The following is a 20,520-nucleotide window of genomic DNA, read 5'->3' on the forward strand; positions in this document are numbered from 1 at the left end:
TTTCCCCAACATAGAATCCTGTTAAAATGTCTTATATACTAGAGAATTGAAATTGTATTTTTGTAGTGGTAAACGCACTACAATGCAGCTTTTCTCTCACTTTATTTGAAAAGGCACCAACAAAGAGCTACTGTGTAGAATTAATCTAACTTTTTCACAATCAAGTCTTGATCTATCAACTATTAAACTATACATAATTTTGTTGCTTAAGTGTGAATTTAGCTGTGAAAAAATATGATTAAGTCCTCTCTAAGAAAAGAAGAAAAAAAGCGAAATTCATTAGACATTTATTTTCATATTCACATGTTTTTAAAATGCAATATTGGGATTTGTATTCATATTAGTTTAAAATCTAATGCAGCAATTCATATTCACATGTTTGTAATAATTAATAGAATACTTACAAATTAAGTAAAAGAATATTTAATAAATGTTTAAATTTGCTTAATATATAACGCATTAAAAATAATCCATTAGTTTACTTAAAATATATTAGTTGAAATTATTAAAAATGTAGGTGATTTTGTTTATTTTTACTTTATTTACCAATATCAATGTATTTTGCTTGTCTTTGACCATTAAAAAGAATTAAATCTATGAACTATTGGAAAAATCTCTTATGCAATGTCAAATTAAATTGTTTCCTTATTTTTTCCATGTACAGCTCTTTTGATTTGAGCAGGGTATCAGTTTCATCTCCGACTACAGATCATGTGAATATCGTGGGTGAAGAATTTCCCCCTTGTTTCAATACTTATCCTGCTATTTCTCCATGCAGGTTTAAAAAACATCATTTGATGCTTATTTTCACTGCTAGATGGCACTAGAGGGTTCAGGATATTTTTTTCTCTTTGCTTGATTCCTCCCCCCTCCCATATTTGTGAGTTTGCTTGCTTTTTGTTCTTTTGCACGATATGAAAGATATAGATTTGCAGAGTGTCAGCGGCATTATATGTGGGAATAACAAACGAATATATCTTGATTGTGAAGATAGTGATTGGGTGTATTCCATAAATCTTGGCTATTCTTTTATTTTATTTTCTATTTTATTACAAAATTTCTGTAACATTTTTCAAGACAAAATATTTAAAAAATTTTATTCATCTGAAAATAAAAAATACCAAATTAATTTTTTCACTTATAAACCCTGCCTGCTGAGATGGCGGGCGCTGTATTATGTATATATTTTTTGAAAGCGTAAAAGCTAATAAAATTCTTTGATAAATTATTAAAGAATTAGGTTCATAGCTAATAAATTATTTTAAAGCAACTGATGAAGATATGAATTGTAGCATATGTAGATAACGAAAATATTTTTAAAAAATCTCCGTCCCCGTATTTTAGGACTGGAAAGTATAAAAATTGAGCCGTATGCAGAGGGTTTATTAATATTGATAAGTTGTTACAAAAATAACAGTACATAGTAATAAATTTTTGTATTTTACAAATTACCTTGTTTACTTTACTTAGAAAATTCTTAAAATATTCAATTTGACTGATATGTTATTTTTAATATTTAATTTATTTGTTTTTTTCTTTTCAGATAAATATCTTGCTCAAACAACTATAATTTCTAAGATTTAATACCATTTGAAAAGGGGTTTAAAAAAATAGCAAACATGCAGAACGGTACATATCCTTGGATGGCGACGTCGTCTTTGGCTCAAAAGAACTGGCCTGTGACCCCTGGCTACCAGGCAAGTCTCAGCGACCTCTTCTTGAAGAAAAATCCTCTTCACTTCGGGACAGGCATATCGCAGTTGGCCGCTGCTTCGAACTACATCGAGAAAATGTCGACCATAAACGAACCGCCTCCGAAATGCCATCACCCTGACGCTAAAGACAAGGGACACCCCTGTGAAATTTGTCAGCAATACTTATTAAGCAGTAATTTTAATAACATAAGCAGCATGCTGAGGAATGATGGCACTTCAGCGAATGCCACACGGCAAAGTAACAGTCCCATCATGACCAATTCTCCATCTGAAAGGAAACCGATGAACCTTATGCCTAACGGACCACCTCCGAACGTCATACCTACGTCCGGCATGCATCCATCTATGAGCATGCATCCGGGGGGTCCTCCCCCCGGCATGCAGAATATGAAGCCTAGACCTTTACCAACAAAACAGTTCCCCTGTCCTGTGTGTCATAAATTATTCACCCAAAAAGGCAATCTAAAAACTCACATGATGATCCATACCGGGGAAAAACCGTACGCCTGCCAAGCTTGTGGAAAAAGCTTCACTCAAAAGGGAAATGTAGATACACATATGAAAATACACACTGGGGAGCGTGAATACGGCTGTGACGCCTGCGGAAAGCGGTTCACTCAAAAAGGCAACTTAAAGACTCATATCCGAAGTGTGCACACGAAAGAGAAACCCTTTGCATGTGGTTTATGTGGGAAATGTTTTTCCCAAAAGGGTAACATGCAGACTCATATAAGAACACATAACAAAGACGACCGTTTCCCATGTACACTTTGCGGAAAAACATTCTCCCAGAAAGGCAATCTAAAGACTCACATGGCCCGACACGCAGGTCAGATTCCGACCAAGCGACAGTTCGGTTCACGTCTTGCGAACAGAACTTATGTCGGGCAGTTGGTTAAAGCCGGTCAGACAACAGTGCCTCGTATGCAACCATTCCCCATTCAGCCGTCTCCCGTGTCTTCGCAAGCCTCGACCACGTCACCTCTGAACTCTCCTACCACACCTCAGCCCATGGGTTCGAACCAGAATAATCACCCGGATATACGTAGCCCCCACCAGGGCCTCGGCAACCCCTATTCCGAATCTCCCATTGATCTTAAGCCCCCTCTCAATTGCCACCTCCCACTATCACGACCCATGTCCTGTAACCAAAATCCACCTATGGCTAACTCCCCTAGTCCGCACCCATCCCACCTCTCGAGTCCCTCCCCCGACGAAGACGCAAATCCGAGGCCTTTCATCCATAGTAAGTTATTCCAAGCCACGCATAGTCCAAATTATTTGAATGATCAAATGCAGGATCCTAACGGCAGCTTGATGAATTCCCAGCAGCAATCGAGAATCAACAGTCCCGTCGGGACGCCCGCCGGCCACCTTCAGCAGAACCACGAGCGCGATGCTCGCCCGTTTTACTCCGCTCCTCCCACTCCCATACCTGCTCCACTGACTCCCGTTTCGAGGTGGCTTCCTCACGGAATGACACGCCATTACGAATCTTTCCAATCACACGCAGGTCTCGGATGCTACAGCTCCGTGGCTTCACACACCACCCCGTTATCTCGATTGTCTCTACTGGCGTCGGGGTCTATAAACTCTCAGCAAAATCATAGTATGAATTCTCAGAACCAACAACCCTTAGACGAGGAGGAAGACATCGAGAAGGACAAAGAAGCTGTGCCACAACAACAACAACATTTTCATTCTCCAAATAATCCCGATTTCTCCCAACTACTGGATTGATTTGGGTTGCATAATTAAGTAAATATACAGTTTCTTGTACAGTGTAAGTTGTTAGTGTTGATTAACTTACATGTACATACATTTTTAATATTGTGTGATGCTTGTGTCTAAACAGTGAAAGTGAGTTTTTCCCTTTAAAGGGAAAATTGTGGGGGAAAAAATTGTTTCATGTGTGCAAAAAGTATTCTTTTTACATTTAAATTTGTGGAAGTTAATTATGTTTACTAGTGATATTTCTTACAGGGTCTAGGCACAGGCATTCGCAAAGTATTGTGCATCGATGTTCTTTGACATATTAAAATTTAAATCAGTTCTTAGCTTACTGACAAAAATAGCTATGCAGGGATTTTATACTAAAATATGTAATTTACTTAAAAATATTCGTATTTTAGATAGTAATGGCTTGCTGTAAATAGGGAAGTTTAACCCGGTGAATTCTTGTCTGTATGAGAGATTAACTTAAACTATTAATTTACCCAAGTTTTTATAATTTATATACATATGCATAGCTGCCAACTCTACTGGATTTACCAGTAGACTATTGGATTTTTCCAGTTTCTTCTAGTCTACTGGTTTAATAAAAATTCTGGTTTTTGTACATTTTAGAGAACTACCTAAAATTGAGTAATTTTCCAACAAAAAAAATCCGTATTGAAATTGAATTTATTATTTGCTTAAATATGTAATTGAGTATTGCTAATACATAATGAAGCGAGCCTCATTTTTCATAATAAGTTTTGAAATTTTTTTTTGTTCTAAAATGTACATTTTATTTTTATTCAGAACACCTTTTTTTAAAATATTTTTTAACTATCAATATCAAATTGTTTATTGCTATTAAAAATTATGAGTTAGCATAATTTAAAAATCATTTAATATTGTTAGCAAGTGAAAAATAATGCAGACCATTTATTGTTATTAGAGTGATTAGGTTTTTGTGTGTTGATGGCAATAAAAATCCCTAAAATTCCCAACATGTAATATATTCAGTTATCATGAAATTTATATTTCATTAAATCTACAGGATTTTTTTTTGTATCCATGTTGACAGCTATGCATATAATTTTCAAAAGATTTTCTAATTTTTGTTAGTTTTTTTTTTTGCATAAATTTTTCTATTTCTTATATACACGACACTACAACTGTTATCAAAATATGCCACTCCTGACATTTACAATATTATTAAATATGTCTTGGCGTGTTGCTTAAAAATTAAAATGTTTTCCTAAGTTTATCAACTAATGTTGTTTAAGAATCATTAAAAAAAAAAAAAATTCAATTCTAGTTGTTAATATATTGTTTTAATTTATGAGAAATTTAACATAATTTATTGTAGTTTTTATTATTGCTGGAATTATCTTCATATATTATGAAATTTTTGAATTTTAATTTGAGCTGTTATCAAATTTTTGGCGTGCAAACATTGTTTGGTATTATGTATTTACATACACATATATGTATATATACATGTGTGTCTACATAAGCTGCATACAAAAAAGTTAACTTTTTCGGTAGGAAAATTATGTGCTTTTTAATATTAATAATATATATTAGTAAATGTAATCATTGGAAATTACGTCTTGAAAATGTCCCACGTACTTCTACACCACTAATGTACAGGGTGAATAAAAATAAATTAACCAACTTTGAAACACAATCGAAACTTTTAGAAACATAACTTCTGCTCCCTCTAACTGTCTGGTCAATAACACTCGCAAATGTTAAATTGATATTTTCATCAAAGGAAAAAAAATTATTTTGAAAAATATAATTTCAAACTGTTATTATTATTAAACACGCATGTGTTAGTTTTTTAGTCAATAATTGACACAATAAATTCACACATTGATGACACTATTTCTTTCATCAATAGTTCAAACTTCTTTGATTACTATACTAATATTGAGATTTTTTTTTTCTTCTTTGCCAGATAGATTATCATTACAAAAAATACATGATTTTCACAGTTTTCTCTGAAATATTTATCAGAAACTAGTTATTTTATCATGATTATGTAAAGTTTTTTTTTAAAAATTTTTTTTGAATATTATTGATTTTATGTTTGTAAATTAAAAACTTTAAACAATAGAAATTTTTTTTTATTCCTGCATAGATCCTAATTATGAAAGTTTTCGGAAATTATTGAAAAAAATTTTAGTGCTTGAAAGGTGCTTATTTTTGGTTGAAAAAAATCTGGTTGCGCACCCTGAAGGACAATAACGGTTTAATTTTTTTAATTGTTGAAAGTGTGTACTGAAAAGAAATCCTTATTCCTGATGTAATTTTTTTTATTGTAGAATTTATAGATGAAAACATCTTGATTTTAGAAGTTGCCAGCTATGATACAAATATTAAATTGTAACTTTTCAAGTCACTAAGTTTCACACAGAGACTCTATTTGGAGTTTCAGCAACCTCAAACAAATTTGTGCATGCCTCATCATATATACAGGGGTGCACAACCTATGACCTGCAAGCCACATGCGGCCCACCTACTGTTATTTCGGCATGCGGGAGCTTCTGAACGCAATTAAAAAACATTTTTGATTTTTGTTTAAACATTGTAAATTTCTTTCATTAAAATATTTAATTGAAATTTATATTGCTCTATATATTTTTTACACTTTCATTCTGTAAGCTTCTTTTTGGTTAGAATTTATATCCCCCCTCCCAATATTCATGTGTGTATATCTATCTAAATTTGATAAATTAATTATTGTGAAAAAGTTTAAAGAAATGTATCAGCTTTTTTTAGGTTTAAATAATTAAAAGTATTTAATTTTCTGAAAATATTCTGTTAAGTTTACTGATATAAATATTTAGTGCTTAGAAGACTAATGTTTATATAAAAATTATCATATTTGTTGCTAACATGACTGTGTGGCCCTTCATTAATCTACCTTCTCTGCGAGTGGCCCTTCACCCAAAAAGATTGTGCACCCCTAATATATACCAGAAAGAATAACCTCAGTTTTATTTTATTCATTTTCAATGTCAAAGTTTGTCAGCTAATTCTTATTCACCCTGTAAGTTAATTAATTTCTGACATTTCGTTTAATGACTGTTTCATTTACCGACATTTATCCTGTGCCTAGCTCCATAGAGGAGGGGAGGGGGGAGTTGTTATAACCGTTTTAGTTATCTTTGCATTTTTCCAATATTTCTCAATTCATTTTTAGATTATATTTTTTTATTTTATATATTTTATCTAGTGCTTGTTAGTCAGTCATTTTTAAGAAATTTAACTGACATTTTTTCTTCTTTTAATTGTAAAGATCAACGTTACCTTTTGCTGTGTGTGCTAATTGGCTGTTATGGTATACCCAGACAATGTTATGTTAAAGTTATTTTGCGATTCCTTTATTCAACTATGCATCTTTAGTTCCTATATTATATGATGGCCATTCCAGGTTACGAAATTTAAAATGCTTTGTTATAGCGTGGAAGTGGTTTCGAGCTTTGCTTTTATCGTTTGTTAAAAAATGTTAGTAATTATGTTTATTGTTGTTGATATTTTGCTTAATTTTTTTTAATGGTTCGTCAGAAGCAGCAAATGCTTTTGGCAATGTGTTTCATTTCATTTTGATTTTTTCAAAATCTATATTTTGCATCATGTTTTTTAAAAAGAATGGTTTTTTCCATTAGTTTAGCTAGAATTTATCTTGATTTATAATCATGTGTGCTTCAGAAATGCTTTTAACCTTTTATTTTTATTTCAATTATTATTATTTTTTAATACATGAAAATTATTGTCACGTTATGTGCACTACTTCTATTATGTTTCCAATCTTTAAAGATGATTTTTGTTTTCCAGTGATAAATTTTTTGGAAAAAAAGTTGTCTTTTTCGTAATTGTAAATTGAGAGTAAGTCAAGTAAAAATTCATTATTTAATAATAGAATTATTAAATAAAGTTATTTTCCAATAGAATTTAATGCAAAACTATTTATTCTGGTTAAGTTAAAAATATCCAAAAACATTATAAAGCAAAGAAAACAGACCTCTCTTTATTTTTACTTTCTGAATATTCCTCCAATTTTATGTTTTTAAAATTTGGGCACAATCCCATTTTTGTATTGTAGTGCTATTTGCCAATTATTATATTCATTGCAGTTATGTTTTCAGGAAATGATACTTTAATATTCGAAAAGAATGATTTCTTGGGAAATGAAATAAATTGTTTTATCTTCAATTTTGGGAAACTATCTCTGAGACAATGGAAATATATCGCAACAAGTTGGCATTTTTGAGTGATTGTCACAAACTACAAGAATTTTTAAAAAAGAAAAGAAAAACATTAAGATTTTATAGTGTTAGTAAAAAAAAATAATTACGCAAATGTTTTTAACATCTTGTCAGCACTTCAAAACATCATATCTTTGAATTATGTAAATGTCACAGCCACCAGAATTAATTTAATTTATTGTTGGCTGAAAGTCGGTATTTCTGAATTTAGAATTTTTTTTTTTTAAATGTAATATTAATACATGTAAAATAAATTAAAGTTCTGAACATAAATTTGTACTGACCTATTTTGGCTTTATTTTATGAAATTTACTCCTGAATTTTAGCATCTTATGTATTTTAAAGTATTGTGCAGTTAACTCCTTAAAGTACTCCTTAAGTAAAATCCTTAATGGAATCTATCTGCCATCATTACTACAAAGTTAGCCATTTCTAAAAAGAATAGCAGAAGTTACAATCAAGCTCCCTATAATTGTTTTTTAATTTAAAATGATCTTCATTTAAATTAAATTGATGAGATTTTCATAAATTAGGCCTTAATACACTACCATAGCTGCCAACTCTACTGGATTTTGCCAGTTTCTCCTGGTCTACAGGTTTAATTAAAATTCTCCTGGTTTTTGTACATTTTAGAAAATTCCCTAAAATTTAGTAATTTTCCTAAAAATATCTGTATTGAAATATAATTTTTGTAGATTATTGCTTGAATATTTAACTAAGTATTACTAATGTCTAATGAAGCGAACCTCATTTATAGAAATCAGTAAAAAACTTTTTTTGTCCTAAAATGCTCAGCTTATTTTTATTCCGAACTCTCTTTTTAAATTAATTGAAACAATTTTTTAAATTGTCTTTGATGAATTAAATGCCGATTAATATTCAAAATTATGAGTAAGCATAATGCATAACATTTCAAGTATATTTAATGTCAATCATAACTGTAAAATATTACAGTTTTTCTATTTTAATGACTATAAGAATCCCAAAGTTTCCCTATGTGTCAAATATTTATTACATTATGCAACAATTATCATGGAATTTATATTGTTTTGTAAAATCTACTGGATTTTCCCATCCATGTTGGCAGCTATGCATTACTTAGAAACATTTAACTTTATTTGTTGTTGGCATATATGTTCTCTTACAAAGTAATGTGAAAGGCAATAAAAACAGATGTACTATTTAATTCAAAATATACTCAATTTTAAATTAATCATTTAATAAATTTAAATGTTAGATCATTTTTCAAATAATATTTTTTTTAATGCTAAAAAAAGAGCATATTTTAATTGTTAATAAATATTTTTATATATATCTAGTATCTTTTATTTAGGCAACCTGAAGACCCTATGGATATACGTGAAAATTATTTTTATTTCTTAAAATAAACGAAGTTAACAAGAAATCAGGGAATATCTTAAAATATTTATTTTTTTTAATCTCTTATTATAAATTATAGTTCTTGCAACTCTCCCAATGTAAAGTATAATAAAGTATGCTGTCATGTTACCCATCAGAAGAGCAATAATTTATTTTGATAATTGAACTTTATATTTTCATTAATATGATTTTAAAGTCTGCAATTGAGAAGTTTTTAAAGAAATAATGTTTATTGTTATTCGTGTATAATGGTAATTCTTCACATATTAACATGTATTTTATGTTTTGAGATCAGTAACTTTTATCAGCTATTAAGTAATTTGTAACTATACGATGTGTGTGTGTGTTTTTTTTTTTTTTTTTTAAATTGCAAAGGGAGGAGGACGTCAAAAAATAATTTTCTACATCAAAAAACTTTTTCTCTTTAACCACTATGAAAGGGGGGGGGAAGCAGTTTGTTAAAACTTGTTTTGTATTATAAAAACAGTATTTCTCCATTATTCAGTGTCACTCACTAAAATTTTTGTTAAAGCCACAGAATTGAGCTTTGTAATTCTTAATTAATAAATATGGTATTATAACGGCAAGAATTGCTAAAAACTTTATAAAAATGATTATAAAGAAGAAGTCAATGTTAAAATTCACGAACTAGTATAGTTCAGTAATTAAAATTCAGAAATCTTTCATTGATGTTTATCACCTAGTTTTCGTTACCATTTTCTGTGTTTTTATTGAAGATGGTAAACTCTTATCCACAAAAGTAATGAAAAACATTAAATTGGCTTTTATTTTTGAAGTATGTCATGGATGGTTGACTGAATGTAAACAATAACAAGCTTTCTGAAACCAGAAGAAATTTAGAAAACTTCCTGCACGTTATGTTATTCTTACGAGGCAACATGTGAACAGGCTTATTGTGTATGCGTTATTTTACCATTCATAAGAGTTTTCTGTAATTTATAAATTCTAACAGGGCGTGACCCCAAAACAAATTTCACAAAAATTAATAGCACAGCATAAGATTAATAGTGACCGACATACCCCCGCAAGAGTTTTCAGATAATGGTTTGGCGCGTCCTAACGCGAGTAAAATTAATGATTACGTTACATAAAATTTATATTATTTTCTAAAATCTGTTGAATTCTTTTCGTGTTTGCAGATAATAATGGATTAATCAAATAGTTTAATGTTATCTATATTGAAATTAATACTTAATTTATTATAAATAGCTAAATTCATCGATAGCTAATTTCATCCATGGCAGATAATAATGGATTAATCAAATACTTAAATGTTATCTATATTGATATTATAGCTTAATTTATTATGAATAATTTCATCCATACGTTAAGAAAACGTATACATATTTTCTTTTTGTAAAATTAATTAGAATTTTAAAATAATTTTCTTTTCCAATTGTAATTTATACTAAATATTTCTCTTATTATAATATTATTTATTAATAATTGTGGTATGTTTGGGCTTTCTTCCCCTTTTAAAAAAGTCCTGTTTTCTACGCTGAGATGTATAATAAATAGATACTTCAGTACTGCAATTTAGAACGAGTACCACTCAGATTTCCTGATGAGCATACATGTCAAGTCTCCTGCATTTTCTCAAAATTCTCTGTATTTGTCGAAGAAATTGGAGGTAAAATATCCGCTAATGGCAAAGATACTTCTTATTACTCAACAGAGTATGTTGAATGTTTATAGTTAAGTAATTATAAATAATGGTTTAAAAAAAAAATTCTTTAGATTAAGATTTATTAACATATTTTTTAATTCGCTAAATGTAAGTGCTTATATTATGTATTTCTAATTTTGAATCTCCAATTTTTGATTTACAAGATTATGCATGATGTATCAAAACTTTAACTCATAGCCCAAAAAAATTTCACTATTAAAATCTCCATTATTTTATTTCTCCAATGTTGGCAGGTATGCTTAAGCAATGGATAAGATTAATTGGTAACTCATATCCCAAGATAATTTCAAAAGCCTATCACTATTATTCACGGTGCGTAGCGTTTTTAAAAGGTGCTTATTTTCGTTTTTTAAAAGCCCTTAAAGGTACTTTTTTCATTGGGTTTTTTTAAAAAGTGCTTCATTTTCCCTTTTTCAAAAAGATTTTTCCTTTACTATGTTGATTTTCGCTTCGAATTATGCAAAAAGACACAATTCACATTGTTCTTTTAAAATTTTTCATAATTAATTCAAACACAATCTATTTCGACGTATGGTCAGTCCGTAGCGTATGAAAGCACCATTCGTTTTACATGATTCAAAATTTCATGATTTCGATTGTCAAAAAACTTTCCAACCCTGCCTAATAGTGATATTTTTTTAAGTGCTTAAAAATATTTTTTGAGTGCTTGAAAAGATGCTTATTTTTTGTTGAATAATTTGGCTACGCACCCTGATTATGTGTTTCTACCAAGTCAATGCTCAACATTTATTAAGGGTTATATTTCTTGTCATTTAAAGAGATCAAAAAGTGTAAGCAATCCAGATTGAATAATGTTAAAAAAAGTGTATTTATTTCAATGCGTGAAGGTGTCATGAGCGTCTACTAAATCTGTGATATGGTTGAGATTTGCTTGTAAGTGTGTTATGTTATGTCTTATCTTACTTGCAATATTGTAATTTAATGTATTTGTGTAGTGCAAATTATTGTTTTGATAATGACCTTAGGCACATATTTTATTTGATTTTGAAGCAAGAAAATTCTTTTGACTTTGTATTTCTATTTCAACAACTTATTTTATTTTAAACACAGTAACTTCCATGTGGAAAATAGTATTTCTTTTTCATTTTTAATGTCAAGGGTGATAAATGATTAAAAAAAAGTGTCATATTTTTTTTTCATGATGATATTATTTAATATTGTTAACAGTCAGAATGTTTATTTGTCTAATTCGACTAAAAATTGTGATTATCTGCTTTAATCTGTGATTTTTGTTCTCTCTATATCTTGTACGAGATTAATCAAATTTAATTTGAGATTAACTTTTAGGTTTGTAGTAAAAATAAATTTTCTTTCCTCGTCAAAATTTAATTTTTTTTTATTTTTTTAATCGGAATTTTTTTATCTTCGATCAAAAAAGCTGATTGGACAGTACTATTTCCAATTTTCTAGTTTTGGGACCTATTACTACCGAAAATCTAGATCGTTGGTTGACAATGCTTAGTTCAAGTGTGTCATTTTTAATTTTCTTTTCCCACAAAAATTTTTACTTCAATTTTTAGTTTTTATTTTATAACTGTCATTGAATAGGCGACCCAATTTTGGGTTTAGGACTACTAATATTCAACTCCGCTGCCTTACAATTTTGAACCCAATCCAGCAGACAAGAGAACTCTTAGATCAAGTATTGGGAGAAATTTTGTCTTCGTGGAGGACTTTTTGATGGAACTAGCTCTCATTTGCGTTACATAGAGAGGAAGACCACGAGTACGTCCCACAGTTAGCCTAACGGCAAGGGGATTCTAACCCATGATCGGTCTCTACCACTGACGATATTTCACGTCACCACTGTGGTCGGTGCGAGCCGTGTGCAGAATTCATATTCACCGGCCATCGCTGGGATTCAAAAAGGTTTGAATGGTTGTTTAGGCAAACTCTCTATTCCCTGAGCCACAACAGCTCTCTATTTTCGATTACACATAATCTTGAATAGAAAAAATGAAAAGCATTGTAGAGATTGGATATTCCAAATTACTAAGTTGTCCATGGATCATAGGTTGTCGACCACTGGTCTAGATCTAGTAGTTGATTGGGCAATATAATTAATGTGATTATAATTATTAAAATTGAAGGTTAATTGATTATTATAAATTGAAATTTATTATAATTAATTGAATTGATTATAATTAAATTGACAATTCAATTTAATTATAATTAATTAAATTGAAGATTATATTTAATTAATCTTCCTAAATGACCTCAGTTCTCATTTATTTTCAAAGGAAAGAATGACTAGGTTTAACATATATTAAGCTAGATTTGCAGTTGAATCATCAGACGTGTTAACACGACATAATTGAATTGTCTAAATTTACTGGTTTATTAAACAATTTATTTTGAATTAAACTTATCCCTTGTGTGTGTTTAGTAAAATAGAAATGTTTCAAAATAATATTTAACCAAATTAGGTGATGCAATTTATTTTGAATGTAGTTTCTGTTTTTGCCACTTGCTTAATAGTCGATTTCTTTTTACACAACACTAAATAATTGCACATCAGAAACTTGTTTATATATTGAATTTATGTGATAAGGAATGATTCTTTTGTTGGAAATGATCAAAATAATTAAATCAAAGATTGTTTATACTTTTTTTCTTAATTGTATTGTAAACATAAGTGTATCTCTTCTTTCTGTATTTTGAGTATTTCTGATGATTATTTCTGTGCCAAATTTCAAAATATTAAATTTTTTGGCTATTTGCCTGAAAAAAAATATTCAATTGCATATTTGTGTTTTCCTCAAAGATTCTTAAATATTCCTCTAATTTTTTTGCTGCAAGAGCCATCCATAAATCAGGTAGTCCCCCCCCCCTCCAGCTTAGCTTGAGTGCTTGCAGATTTTTCACAGTGCTTAATAGTATTTTTCATCCATCATTTTTTTTTTCTTTCTCTTTCTTTTTAAAGCAGGAAATTAAGGTAATAGCTTATATGCTTTAGAAAAATATTCTATTTTTAATATTCATGGCTGCCAACTCTACAGGATTTTGCCAGTTTCTCCTGGTCTACTGGTTTAATAAAATTCTGGATTTTGTACATTTTAGAAAATTCCATAAAATTCAGTAAGTTTCCTAAAAAAATCCCTGTTAAAATAGTATTTTTATACAGATTATTGCTTGCTTGCTTGAATATTTATATATGTATTACTGATGCATAATGAAGCAAATCTCTTTTATAGAAATCAGTTCAAAACTTTTTGTTTTAAAATGTTTAGTTTATTTTTATTCAGAACTCTCTTTTTAAATTAATTTTGAAAATTTTTGACTATCTTTGAGGAATTAAGTGCCTATTAATATTCGAAATCATGAGTAAACATTTCAAGTATGTTTAGTGTCAAAAATAACTGGAAAATATTGCAGTATTTCTATTTTGATGACTAGGAAAATTCCTAAAATTTCCTCTGTGTAAAATATTCAGTTCATTATGCAACAATTGTCATGAAATTTATTATATTTCGTAAAATCTGCTGGATTTTTTCCTATCAGTTTTGGCAGCTATGAATATTTAAAAAATTAGGAATATTTGCAAAAGAATAAATTTAAAAAAAAAATCGCAATTTGAAAATTTAGGCTATAACTGAAAGGGTGACACCTGTGAAAGCACTCTATTTGCACTTTTATCATCAGGTTTGCAAATATATTGCATTAAAACTTGCAAATGATAAGGTAGGCGAGCTTTCACATTTATCTTGTTTTCAATTCTGTAGTTAAATTCATACGTTTTATCCGATTTTGTGTGTACTAGAGTTGTGTGCAAGGGGTTCTTATCATTAAGCTTGTCTGCAAGAAAAAAATCTTAGCTTATAAGATAAATTTAATCTTGTGAATGACTTGTAGGGTGTTAATAATCATTTATCTCTGTAATTAAATTATCTACCAGTTAAATAAAAGCTAAACTAAAGGTAAATTAAGGCATTATAGCTTTTGAAAGTCTCTTGTTCATATGTGTGGTAGCATTTATTCTAAACATTTCCGTAAGAGTGAAATGCAATCTTTGAAATCTCGATAATTTCGATTGCATCCTTGAAAAGCTCATGTTTTTATGGACAGCCCAATTAGCAAATAATGTGTATTACTAAGTATCTGAAATTGTATGTCTGCCAAATCAGTTTAATGAGTTTTTTGCTTTTTCAAAAATGGATCAATCTTAAGCTATGTAGGCTTCAAGCCACCTCCAGGAATCAAACCCCAGTACTTCACAAACGCGCCTTAACCGCTCAGCTGTTGCAGTTTCTGTAGATGCATAATCTGAAAAAAAAAATTTTTTAACGAGAGTGTGTTATTAATTTCACAGTTGTTTACTTAAGTGCTATGTTAGGAGTCTACCTTGTTATTTTTTGTGGCATATAGAAAAAAAGATATTTATTATACTCCTAAATTGTGAATTTTTTTCTCAACAAGTTATTCGTGTTTTGTCTAGCGGTTTAAATTCCATGAAGAAAATAATTCATTAATTTTAAAGTTTAAGTAAGTAAAAATGTAAGACTTTCTTTTCTTTTAAAAACTGTAATTGATGAAAATAATTAAGAAGTTATCTTAAAACATTTGTCCTGTCTATATATACTGGACTTAACTTGAAATGCGATTAAAACTGGATGTGTATTTTATGAATGGAGGTTTATTTTTAGTGAGTACTAAAAATTGTTTTTATTGATTGATCTATGAAAAATTTAAAAGCATTTTGTAGCTGTTAAATTTTAAGTTTACAATAATGTTTGAGTTTATTTTTGTTTTTATCCTATTTTAGTGCTTTCCACTGCTTTTAGTCATTTGCGAAATCGTATTTTGCCATACATTGTGATAAGAAGTGGTTTTGTTTACTTAGTGGCAAGTTTGGTTAGCTAGCGTTCCTTTGGTTTAAATTTTTATACAACCTCAATAGGGTTTTTTTTTTTTTACACATATTATTAGAACTTTAATATTAAATTTGTTACTTAAACAATTTTTATTGCACTCAATTTGGAATATATATGTGTGTGTGTGTTATAAAATATGATTCTGTGATGTGCAATTTTAGTCATTGAATAGTTTTTTTTTTTTTGTCATAACTATGATTTTTTAACATTAGAATTGCAATTTCATAATGTCTAAACCATAAACTAGGTTATTAAAATATGCATAATTAATCTTCATAATCTTAAATAATCAGTAAATGATTCTAGCTTTTTTTTTCTTTTTTTGCTTGTGCTATTTTTCATGAATTCTCTATTTATGCACAAAATTCTATTTTCATTTTTCTGTTAGTTAAGCCATTTTTAAACAGATAAACGATAAGTTAGTGTGCATATGGCCAAATGTATTGTCCAAGATAGTGACGAATCATTTTTTTTTCTTCATAAAATTAACTTTAGTTTTTCTATTAATAAATGATACAATAATGCTGCCAACTCAAAATATTAAAAAAATACTCATTCAATTTCTATCCTACTCAAAATATTAAAAAAAAAAAAAACTCATTTAGTAAATGATACAGTAATTCTTCCTAAAAATATAAAAAAAAACTTAATAAATGATAGAATAATTCTATCCTACTCAAAATATAAAAATAACTCATTTAATAAATGATAGAATAATTCTATCCTACTCAAAATATTTAAAAAAAAAAAGAAAAACTCATTTAGTAAATGATAGAATAATTCTATCCTACTCAAAATATTTTTAGAAAATTTTTTTTTTTCCTTTTGTCTTCATTATTATATTTGTGTAAAAGAAAAAAGCAATGATTTTATTTGCACAAAGTTATGTTGATAAGAATTTTTAACTTTATTTATTGTGCAATTGCTTCTGTAAATTAGCGTTTTTGGTAAAGGCTCGTAAATATTGAAAAGAATTACTCTGCTGCTCTTCGCAATTGTACAGTTTTTTTTCTTTTTTTTTGTGTAAATAAAAAGGGGAATACTTAAGTGTTAGTGTTGCAATTATTTTACATTATTGTAATTTTGTATTGTGATGTCGACAAACATTAAAAATAAGAATTGTGAATGTCGTAAAAACAGAGGTAGTATTGTCGGAAGTTTGGTATATTTTGCTAACTTTTATCTCTGTGCATTTTGTTTTATGAATAAAAAGTGATCTGATTTGTGTATTTTTAATTGGCAGCTGTATCCTGTAAAGAAAAAAAAATGTAGATTTTTTTCCCTTCCTGGAAAAAATTTTTTTTTCTTAATAAAATATACAGTCGGACTTCTATTTAACGAACTTCCATTTTGCGAACTTCTCTATTTTGCGATTTTTTTTTCGAGGAACCAAGAACATTTTGGAAATTTCTTCGTAAAATAACTTCCAAATAGCGAAATAAATTTTCTATTTAACGAATTTTTCTTTGATATCCACTATCCCTATTCCCATAAATATTTCAGACTGTTTCAAACTTGTTAACCCATTTAATGGGGGAAATGAATTGATTTTCGTAGGCACTTCACTTTAGAGAAAGCAGTAAAATCCCTTTTTGTTTGCATTTCAAACGAAAAACTCAGACCAAACTAACGGTTAACGGATTCTATCGAACGCATATCGTAATGTATGTTTAAAATTACTTTTATACTAAACGCAGCAATTATTTTATACTTAAATTTAGCTTTTTTAAGTTGCAAATGTATGTAGCATTTACTGGATAAGGTTTTACTCTATTCTTGCTTTCCATGCAGATTTCTTTTACGGTTAAGATTTATTAAATTCTGAAATAAATAATAGATACTAGTTTACAAGATAAAGATGTATCAATTGCTATTTTAATTATGTCTTGCTTTTATGAATTTAAAATCTGTTATGTGTTGATTAAGTGTTTCAAAAGGTGATTTTCTATTTAACGAATTTTTCATATAGCGAACTTATTATCGAGATTTAGCGACTTCGTTAAATAGAGGTCGAACTGTACTTATTTCCAAATACAGCTTTATTCTGTAATGAGGGGGGGGGGGAAAGAATCTATAACAGCTAGCAGTGCCAAGGGAGTCTGTGATTCACCCACTGTATTAATTAATCAGTGTCAAAGTTTATTGAAAAAGTTCCTGTGTGCTTCTTCTTAGAATTGGGTCTGACTACATGTCCCCCCTTTCTGTTTTTTTTTCCCTTTAATTATAACTATTATGTTTTTTTAATTTGTTTTATCAGCTACTTATGTGACAATTGTGCTTGCCTTGTTGAATTGTGATTGTGATTGTCTTTTGTATTTTAAAAAAAGCAATGTAGATATTGTTATGCATTGGCTGATGACTGTTAGAAATGTACATTACCATTTATTGGTTTATTAGGTTATAAATAAATGAAAAACTCTCAGTGTTTTGTCATTAAATTTTTATTTTTTTTTGGAAGACAAGAAAAAAAATATATTGCTACTTTTTAAAAGAAAGAAGAAAAGTTCCCTTTTTGAAATGTTAGAGTCTGTCACTAAAAGCAACAAATGTCAATTTAAAAAAAGACAAACGTAATAGTATAGTATGTCTGCGGTAAGAACTCCCCCTCCCAAAAGTCTGAGGTCGTCAGCTGCTATGGAAACAATGGCGTATTTCAGGGAGGGTAGCTTCTTTTCACTCTAGGGCAGTGTTTCCCCCAAGGGTACGGTTACTGTTTAGCGGGGGTACGCGTTCTTATGTGAAATAACTTGCAACAAACGAAAATTTCAAAATTTTTTATTTGAAAACGAAGCTGGTCATGAAAATTTACGATTGTGTATTTTTCTATTGGCTATTTTTTGCTAAGTTAACAGTTAATAATGAGTGGTATCAACAGCCAGTTGTGATTTTTAACTTACTTTGTGCAATTTTTTTATAGTAAAAAATACATTTTTTTATGAGTGGTACACAGCGTTACGAAAAATTTAGAAAGGGTACACAGAAGTTATAAGTTTTGGAAACACTGCTCTAGGGCTAACACAATAGACCAAACAAAAACATCGTTTTTTAAAAAATGCCTATTTTTGTTTTTTAAAGATGCTTTTTTCATTGGCTATTATTAAAAAGTGCTTAATTTTCGCCACGTTTTATGCAAAAGCGTCCTTTTTCACATTGTCCTACTCAACGTTTTCCCAATTCATTCAACCACAATCCATTGCGTATGAAAGTGCCAATCATTTTACAGGCTTGATGAAATACGTGCGCGTGTCAGTTGGGTTCTGTGAGATTGTGCAGCTCTGCTGCATTTTGCAAGATATTCTCCATTTCAGTGCTTATTCTTTGTTGAAAGCTTTGGCTACGCACACTGAAGAAAGAAAAAAAAAGTTCCCCTCTCGAAATTTTATAGTCCGTCTCTTGAATCAACAAATGTCAATTAAAAAAGACAAGCGTAATACAGGGTGCGTAGCGTTTGTAAAAAGTACTTAAAGGTGCTTTTTTGGGGATTTCGTTTTTAAAAGCTTTTAAAGGTGCTTTTTTTTCGAATAATTTTTTTCCCTTCAGTGATATCTGGTGGATCCCATGCATTTCACGAAAAATGGGGAGTTTGTTGCTTAATCATTCACGCGTTCCCACGTTATGACTTGCGCATGCGCGCACACTTGAAACCGAAACCCGAGTGCTCCAATTTGGATAGAGAATATCAGATCCTTATGAAATGTTTTTTCTTTTTAATTTATTTAATTTTGTTCTTGTTTATTTTATTTTACTTCTAACACTTTTTTTGACGTAGGGGGTAAGGGTACTTTTGTTCTGAGTTGAGGGTCAAGTTGAATTCACTCGGCGATGTGGGAAAGTACTGATTTGTTTTCTTTTTGGGTTTTTTTAACGCTAAAACTGTTTATAAAAAGTTTTTGTTTTTCAATAATATCATTGAATATGAATTTGAGTGCTTGAAAATTTTTGTAAAGTACTTGAAAAGTTTTTAAAAAGTGCTTATTTTTGATTCAAAGATTTGGCTACGCACCCTGTAATAGTATAGTTTGTCTACTGTAAGAACTCCCGCCCCAGAGTCTGAGGCCGTCTGCTGCTATGGAAACAATGGCGTATTTCAGGGAGGGTAGTTGGCTTCTCTGCCGACCGGCCTGTGTAGGGGTTAGGGAACTGCCCTTGCATCAGAAAGGCTCTGGGTTCGAATCCCAGGCAAGGCATGGATGTTCTTTGTACTATCTGTCCTTACTGTGGGAGCAACGTTGGCCCACCTAATAGGGTGGTTCACGTCTCCCAATTTGTACTTTTATACTTGTCTGATATCATGCCCCCCACCCCTTTTTCTTTTCCAATTCCTACAATTAGTTCACACTCTCTCTATATCTTGTTCAAACATTCAATCGTTAATAAAATACTTTTTATTCATCCACTCAAATACTATTTTTGTTAAACTTGTAGTGGATTAACTTTCTAACATAATAAAACTGTTGTCGAGAGCACACGATGAAAAATAATACTCTTCGTGATTTCTCAAGAAGAGAGTGATCCCAATGAGCTTACTTACAAAGTATTGCATAAGAAATATATGCTTTAATGGTGTCCTTAAGAAATAGATTCGATAATACTAAAGCTGCCATGTATACATTCTTGAGAATAATATAAAAACGCAAGTGTCTTGAGTTCTGTTTCCTAAAAAGAAGATTGTTCTTTTTGATGTATCGTTACATTCAAAGGTCTATAGAGAAAAATAACAGGACAAATAACAATAATTTTTCTTTAAAAAAAATTATTTTCAAAGAAATATTGACGAATTAAAATTTTAAAACTGAACCAATTATTATGCGAATATGAATTTTTATTGAATTCCAGGAGAA

General features: G+C 29.8%; 1 protein-coding gene and 1 long non-coding RNA gene across 4 annotated transcripts in view; both read left to right on the forward strand.

Annotated features, from left to right (window-relative positions):
* Window positions 1–18,101, forward strand: part of LOC107438717 (uncharacterized) — a 34,147-nt gene extending 16,046 nt beyond the window's left edge. For all 3 annotated transcript variants that reach the window (XM_016051056.4, XM_016051053.4, XM_016051057.4), the window contains exon 3: window positions 1,544–18,101. In XM_016051056.4, the coding sequence (XP_015906542.1) occupies window positions 1,620–3,455 (1,836 nt within the window). In that variant the 5' untranslated portion in view covers window positions 1,544–1,619 and the 3' untranslated portion in view covers window positions 3,456–18,101. The remainder of the gene's footprint in view (window positions 1–1,543) is intronic.
* Window positions 1–20,520, forward strand: part of LOC147812725 (uncharacterized) — a 284,443-nt gene that overhangs the window by 51,922 nt on the left and 212,001 nt on the right. The window lies entirely within an intron of this gene.

The sequence above is a fragment of the Parasteatoda tepidariorum genome, chromosome 3 (assembly GCF_982258835.1).
Source record: "Parasteatoda tepidariorum strain Cologne lab strain chromosome 3, Ptep-v5.0, whole genome shotgun sequence".
NCBI classification, from domain to species: Eukaryota; Metazoa; Arthropoda; class Arachnida; order Araneae; family Theridiidae; genus Parasteatoda; species Parasteatoda tepidariorum.